This window comes from Zerene cesonia, chromosome 23 (genome assembly GCF_012273895.1).
Source record: "Zerene cesonia ecotype Mississippi chromosome 23, Zerene_cesonia_1.1, whole genome shotgun sequence".
Taxonomy (NCBI): domain Eukaryota; kingdom Metazoa; phylum Arthropoda; class Insecta; order Lepidoptera; family Pieridae; genus Zerene; species Zerene cesonia.
Window position 1 is genome coordinate 2,764,033 of NC_052124.1, and position 7,918 is coordinate 2,771,950.

The following is a 7,918-nucleotide window of genomic DNA, read 5'->3' on the forward strand; positions in this document are numbered from 1 at the left end:
CCTTGGCGTCCATCTTGGCCTGCTTGATGGCGCGACACTTCTCCAGCGTGGGCTTGCCCTCGAGCCCGGCGGCCGTCAACAGCTCCTGCATTTTCGCCACTCGCTCTTTGTTTTTCGTGCAACCTGAAAGTAAGAACGATGCCATTACATTTATTGTAAAAAAAAAATATTAATTTTACAACATACAGACAAGAAATAATAAAAAAAGCGAAAACACAAGTTATCAATACATGTCAAGAATTGCAGTAATAAATGAAGTTTCACTAATTTCATCTATATAAAAATGCAATGATTGTTCACAAATTAATTACAAGCGGTTGTACAATGTGATTGTAAATAAAGCAGGAATATTACATAAGAAACATTACATTGCAGTGCATCAAGCATTCAAATATTAAAAAGAACAAAGAACAGGATACTTCGGCTTCCGCCCCTTATAAATACCATTACGTTTTCACTGGCACACACACACATACACATTGTGCCAAGCGAAATGCCCTACTGCTGAATTTGCTTGTACAATTTGTTTGTACAGTTGTTTGTATAACTATTCTTGTATATATATATAAAAGTTGCCCACCTTCGACGAGTTTCTTATAATCGAACCGTATGCCAGCCGCCTTGCAGAACTTCTTCATGTCGGTGATGCCGGGCTGCCGCAGCTCGGGCGGCACGGGCGGCCGCCCGCGGCGCCCCGACCCCGCGCCCGCCCCCGCCGCCCCCGCCCCCGCCCCGCCCGCCGGCGTCCCGGGGGTCTTGGGCGTGCTGTTCTTGGACCCCTTTGGCCGGCCGGGGCCGCGTTTTAGCGGCGCGTCCTGTGTGAAAACCTTGTTAGTGTATGGCATAGTACAAAAAGCAAACAGAGACAGATAGATAGATAATCGTTTGGAATGAACTTACGTCATCACTATCTTCTGAACCGCTCCCCGACGTGCCCGAAGAGTCATCGTCTGATGATGAATCTACTGTCGTCACCTGCAACATGATATTATTTATTCGATACGTGTACAATCACAGTTTAATAGCCTAAATAAAGAAAAAAAGCGTGTGCTTGTATTACTATTCTTAATGCTTAAAACACTCCAAGAATTGTATATTAGTAATAAAACAACAAAAAAGAGCTTCGTTGTTTTGTTTTTAATATGGTGGTCGAGCATGCTTCGGAACAAAGTGGGTCCGGGGAAGTACCACACACACCTACAGAAGACCGGCGTGAAATAGCATACTGCCGTGTTTCGTTCGGTGAGTGGGGGAGCCGGAGGCTCATATCCTTTTCCTTACCCTTCCCAGTCCTTTCTTTATTCCTCTCATCAATCATTTCTTAATTATTTTTCAATTCGAAGTCGGCAATCCATTTGTAGAGGCATAAGGTTTGCAATCAACCTTGTGCCTCTTCAAATGTTCATGGACAGTGGTAGTAGTTTTAGGAGACCCACCTACTGCTACTTTGCCGACAATGACAAAAGAAAAAGAGGGGACAGGACTATCAATTCCTCCAAGGCGTCGGTCGCCCTTTTCGCGTGTCTGTGCGAGTGGGGGGTGTGGTGGTGGGGTGGTGGAGTGGGGGGTTGTACCTCAGCGCTCATGACGCCGCGCAGCTTGGCGGCGGCCAGCTTGGCGGCGGCGGCCTTCTGCGCGGCGATGTGCGCCGCCTGCGACGCGAGCCGCTCGCGCTCCGCGTTCGCGTCGTAGTAGTTGTACAGCACGGACAGCGGCACCGGCACGTCGCCGAAGTACACCTCGTTGGGGATGTGCGACGAGTCCAGGCAGTCGTCGCTCCACCGCCTGCCGCCATACATCATACCGTCGTACATCGTATCAGTGTTTGCTTTGTGTTCTTGTGCGACAGGAGGTGGCGGTGCTCGGGAGTATAATGCGTTATTTTGATGCTTCATTATAACAAGAATCATACCCTACAAACCCTACAACCAGTCCACCCAAAAGCCTAAAATCCCGTATAGGATAGACCTGTGTCACGTGTACCTTAAGTGAAATTTATATTCTTTATTTTATTTTATTTTTTATTTTATTTTAAAAATAAAATAAAATAAAATAAAATAAAAAATAAAATAAAATATATTCTATCAAATAAGACGTGTCTCAAGAAACACGTCTTTAATAACAAGTTATAGGTGGTGGTGATATAGGTGAAAGTGGACCCTATGCGGGATCATCTAACACATAGTACCCAAATCTGCCGCCTAATACCAGTCAACAGAATAAGTCATAAATAACTCGAAATTTTTTTTAATGTCAAATAGAGTGATACGATTATGTCTGAATAAAATAAAAGACAATTTATATAAATGAGCACTACTTAATCACCAACATTCATCATAATAGACAGCTTTATCAGGTGATTATCAGCTGAATACAAATTAATTAGAACAGGTATACAAAATTAATAAATTTCATTACATGTTGCGGTATGTTATGTTGTGGTGCTGTGCCACAGTGTCGCAATACGGAGTGGGGGAGTGCGATGTTGTGTTCAAATTCAATGTGTTGCGGTGTTGTAATGAGATGTGCTAAGTTATGTTACGTTGTGACGTAATGTGATGTGTTGTGATGCGTTGTGATGTGATGTGTTGTGATGTGACGTGATGTGATGTAACGTGATGTGATGTTATGTGATGTGATGTGATGTGATGTGATGTGATGTAACGTGATGTGATGTTATGTGATGTGATGTGATGTAACGTGATGTGATGTTATGTTATGTGATGTGATGTGATGTGATGTGATGTGATGTGATGTGATGTGATGTGTTGTGATATAACGTGTTGTGTTAAGATACGATACAACGTATTGTGACGTGATGTACTGAGTTACAGTGCGATGCGATGCAGTGTGTTGTGTTACACTATGTTGCGATGCAATGTGTGCGGTGTGCGGTGTGCGGTGTGCGTGCGGGGCGGAGGGCGCACCTGCGGAACTGTATCCCGGAGAAGTCCTTGCGGAAGGGGCGCACGGCGTACTGGTAGGCGGGCGCGCGGGGGCGCGCGGGCGGCGCGGCGGGGCGCGGCGCGGGCGCGCGGGGCGACGCGCCGCCCGCCGGCTTCGGCTTGTTCGTGGAGCCCTTCGGCCGCCCGCGCTTCTTCGGCTGCGGGTTGGTGGTGCACACGTACAGCACATGTATACACTTGTATGTCTGGAGGCGCGACCGGCTCTCCCGACCCCAGCCGCAATGAACTTTCTCGAGTGCATATGCGTCAAATTTGACCCTTTATGGGTCAATTTTTAGGGTCCCAGAGGAATGATGCAGCCTTAAGTGCAATTTCATATTGTTGCCTTGAGCGTTGCCAAGTAACTTTCAGATATACACTAAATTAAATGACTCGACATTCATTCTATTTCTCTTCTCTTAGTAGCAAACACCATTTAAAGACTTATACCATTCTTAGAAAACATGTTTTTGATAAAATTGTTTGCTTTATATAAAGGTAGAAAACAATACTTATGTGCTAATACAAATATATTACAACCACTCAGTCTATTCCTTGCCATAATTATTGAAACGGGTTAAGTATTTGACCTATATACAACTCAAAACCCATTTTCTATCAATCATTATATTAAAAAGTGATGAAGCACAATATGTATTTTCGTTAAAATATTTCCGTACCTCTCCTAATCCCGGCGTGCTGATTTTACCCGGCGTAGCTCCGGGTCGATTTGCATCGGGACTACTGAAAGGTTTCCGCTCTTCATCCCTGTAAACATTATTTTTAGGTTTTTTATGCGCAAATCCCACCTTTTTAATATTTTAAATGCGAAAATAACTGACTGAGATGATATATGTAGATGAATTTGGTACAAAGATAATTTGTGATCCGAGAAAGGACGTAGGATTGTTTTTGTTCCGGACATATGAGGGATATAAGCCAGTACCTATATAAATTATTAACTAATATTCTAATATGAAAAATAAAAAAAATAATTCAATTACGTAGATGTGAATAGACATTATTTATAGTATTGCTCAAACCAATATTATCCAAAAGTGTACCCTGATTTAGTATAATACATTGAAACATAATATAAATAAGAAACAACTCACGTCTTGTCAGCGGCGGGCGCGCTGCTGTCAGCGGGCCGGGCCTCGCCCAGCTCGCTCGTTGTTTCTGAAAGCGCACACGCATATTGGAGCCAAATCATACAGTACTGCAGTACAGAATTAATGTGCAAGTCGAGCACGTTTCGGCACGAATTGGGCCAGCTCGCACCAGGGGAAGTACCACACCCCCACAGCAGACCGGCGTGAAATAGTAGCGTACTACTGCGTTTCGTACGGTGAGTGAGGGAGCCGGAGGCCCGTTCCTTTTCCTCACCCTTCGTCAATCCTTTCGTTATCCCCTCCTCCTTAAAAGCGGACAGCGCATTCGCAGAAGCACTAGCTCTCCGAATGTCCATGGGCGGTGGTGATCGTTTACCATCAAGCAAACCACCAGTACAATTGCCCGCTATGACATAAAAAAAGAATGTTCACTTATTATGAGAGAGATATTTAAATTCTTTCAATACCAAACATGTGATACATGTTCATATATGATTATGTACAATCCATACCTCCTATTTTATCACCTTCCACCCTGTGTTGAGCTTGACTGTCATCTATAAAAAGAAAAACAACCAAATATAACAACAAACCAAATAACTAGGTATTTGCCGTTAAGATAAAATCTATAATACATGCCTTTTGCCTGTGGATCCAATGGTTTTGGTACTTCATGTGGTTTCATAGAAATATCTGTAAAAAAAGAAACAGCTTAAAAAAAGGCAACTGATGAAGAAGTTATATTGAATTTAGAACAATATTTTTCTATCGATAGATGTGAATAATCTAACTGTACGTTAGCTCACCTCGCGGCTTATCGTCCACCCGTAACGCCATATCGTCTGGTTTGAATATATCCGTTTTTATCTTTATTTTTGGTTGTTCCAAATCACCAGCCTAGAATGAAAAAGAATTATATAATTATTATAATATTGAGTTGCATGTTATAGTAAAAACTTTAAAGACCACCATGAATACAACATGATTTTTTTTACAATATGGTAAGCGGAGGTAAGAAAATTTCATATGTATCAACATCAAATTAATCTTCATCCCCTCCATACGAAACTGCTGGCAACACATTAGTAAAAGCCCTACCTCTGCAAATGTTCACAACAGGTGGGGATAGCTAACCATCAAGCGACCCACCAGCACGGTTCCCCTCTGCCATTATTAAACCATGGATCCCACGAACCATCATCTCGGCGTCAGGATGCGAGCGCTTCTGCGCGTCGGCCGGCTCCAGCTTGATCTCTGGCTTCAGCTGCTTGATGTCGAGCGGCTTCTGCGCGTCCAGCGGCGGCAGCAGGTGCGGCTGCGGCGGCCACGCCGGCTTGTGCACGCCCACCTCCGGCCCGTAGCCTTGGACTGTGCACAATGGGGGGCTCTTTACGAACTGTACGCATGTGGCAGCAGGGAATACGATAAATAATATAAATCTTACATCTAGGACTACATACAAAAGAGAGCTGTGTTATTCACAAACTTTGGAACGGCCGCGGCGAGAATTTGTATTTTAATCTCGTATATCTAATACATAACCTCACCTAACAATAAATCTCGATTGAGTGTTTTTCTAGGACTTTTTACACTATTACAGCGTATGAGAGCTTCATGAGAGTAACCAATAATTGGACACGGAATTTCTTCCGTCCATACCCTTTAAATATAACAGATGAAAACACAGAATTAGCATGGAATTTCCATATAAATAAAACCTAGGGCCGGGCGGGTTATTATAACGTCTTAAAGCAGGAGAAATTCCAGTGGGAAAGAGACAGAGCAATATGGATCTCCATAGCGCCATCACTCTCCCAAACTGGAATCATCCCCGCTTTAAGACCTGTCTCACGATCAATATGATATGCATACTGATACATGAAAATTGCAATGTAATTTGCTCAAACAGCTTCATCAGGCCCGTGACCTACAGAAATAGTAATTGAGGTTTGTCGGCTGACTGACCACCGTTAGTATCAGCGTCGATGATTCATTGAGCGAATCAAAGCCGTGTGAAGGCATGCGCGAACGAAACACCAGACGAACGACGCACGCACATCTAACAAATGAATGTTAATGATGAATAGTTTTGTTTTGTTTTTCGGCTATATAATGATATAATCACCAAGACTTATCCCATTATATTATGAATATGCTCATGAAGGGCTTTCTTTCCTTCTTTATAGTGGTAAATGCATGATAATATACTATCATCGATACATTATACATTCAGTCATATGAGTTACAATAATTTTATTTTCTTTATGCATTGTGGGCTAAACAGTCTAATAAGTATGCAAGAATGTACAATATCACAAAGGAATTTGCTATTAGGTAGCAGTTAGCACCCATATTCTATTGGTTCACAATAACATTCATGCCAGTTCTGCTCATATCCAACATACAATAGGAAGGAACGAGAGATGCTAACATATTACTGTGCTATACTGATTTAAACGCCTTTCTGACATAGATCTAGATTTAAATTACTAAGTTAAAATGATAATAATAATAGATGATATTTTGATTGGTAATAGCAATTACAATTATCAAATTACCATCACAACTTTCTGTGTAAATTTTAATATATTTAATGTCATGTCAATTGTAAGACAAACTTCAGGCAATTACATTGGAAGAGGTTCACAAGTTTTATACAGATTGGTTGAATAACCGATTGAAGATATTCCGATAGGATATTTCATTAACTAGCGTTCCGCCGTTATTTTAATAAATTATTAAACCTTACATATTACGCACTCGCGAATTTAATTGAAACTCATACTTGTCTAAGACCATATTAAACTTTTCCAAAATGTTCCCAGTGGTTTTTACACTATTCACGCATATACAAACAAACAGATTATTTCCGTCTATAAAATTTCAATATTGCATAGTAATTTAAATATCTAACATACAGTAGTGGTCTGGTTACTGTTTTATGATCTGCATTGATTAGGATCAGGAGGACAAAGAGTAGAATATCTTAGAAAAAGAGAAAGATTCTACCATGATACTTTTTTTTTCATAATAAGAACCTTACTTGTGACTTGACAAAAACATTAATAAAGCAATACATTCGATATTTCGTTTGGTTATTTGCCTTATTGCATTATATTTTATTATTCAGATACTTTGAATTGGATATGTTTAAGATGTTGTTCTAAATGTGATAGTATCCAAAAATCAATCTCTTTGTTTGAAGAGTGTGAAACTCAAACTGATCACTTGTTTTTTGTTTGTTTCTATAAGTGTGCTGTGGATTTTGATCCAGTCTAAACAGACAGATTGAATTCAAACTTTAGTCACTCATCAAGGATCATACATAACAATAAATTCATGTGGTGATCTTATTATCCTGGTTAGGATTGTCAGGATTAAATAATTTTCTTACTTTTCTGTATTAGAGCATGCGAGACAATTTAGTTAATACTATACGTCAAGTGTATATTTTTATTTAAACTATATTTATTGCTATCTGACTAGACAGATATTAATGTGACACACTTTCGTATTCACCATCAGGTATTTGTTAATTCACAAAAATTCCACTCAACTACTGTTAATTTTTTCTTTCATGAGAAACTCCTAATGATTAATACAACTAGAAACTAAAAGAATATTTGTACATGTATGTAGTAATGTATTATTGTAAAGTGTCATTATTACAAACATATATATTTCCAACTATAGTAACATCAATTGGATGCAAATATTTGAAATTCCCATTCCATTCCCAAAATTCGAGATTCCCAAAAACAATGATGGTTCTCAATTCAAGTCATTCAATATATTTCTGAAGGTGATATAAAATGTGCTATATAGTCCCGTTTGTTTATTGTTATGATGGCAATAATTTTT

At 40.3% G+C, this 7,918-nt stretch overlaps 1 protein-coding gene across 3 annotated transcripts in view; it reads right to left on the minus strand.

Annotated features, from left to right (window-relative positions):
• LOC119836282 (HIRA-interacting protein 3-like) overlaps window positions 1-7,918 on the minus strand; it is an 11,325-nt gene that overhangs the window by 1,610 nt on the left and 1,797 nt on the right. For all 3 annotated transcript variants that reach the window (XM_038361575.1, XM_038361573.1, XM_038361572.1), the window contains exons 4-14: window positions 5,253-5,425; window positions 4,864-4,954; window positions 4,697-4,750; window positions 4,570-4,614; window positions 4,061-4,124; window positions 3,626-3,713; window positions 2,928-3,103; window positions 1,575-1,785; window positions 901-975; window positions 581-815; window positions 20-123 (exon numbers count right to left, since the gene is read on the minus strand). In XM_038361575.1, the coding sequence (XP_038217503.1) occupies window positions 20-123; window positions 581-815; window positions 901-975; window positions 1,575-1,785; window positions 2,928-3,103; window positions 3,626-3,713; window positions 4,061-4,124; window positions 4,570-4,614; window positions 4,697-4,750; window positions 4,864-4,954; window positions 5,253-5,425 (1,316 nt within the window). The remainder of the gene's footprint in view (window positions 1-19; window positions 124-580; window positions 816-900; window positions 976-1,574; window positions 1,786-2,927; window positions 3,104-3,625; window positions 3,714-4,060; window positions 4,125-4,569; window positions 4,615-4,696; window positions 4,751-4,863; window positions 4,955-5,252; window positions 5,426-7,918) is intronic.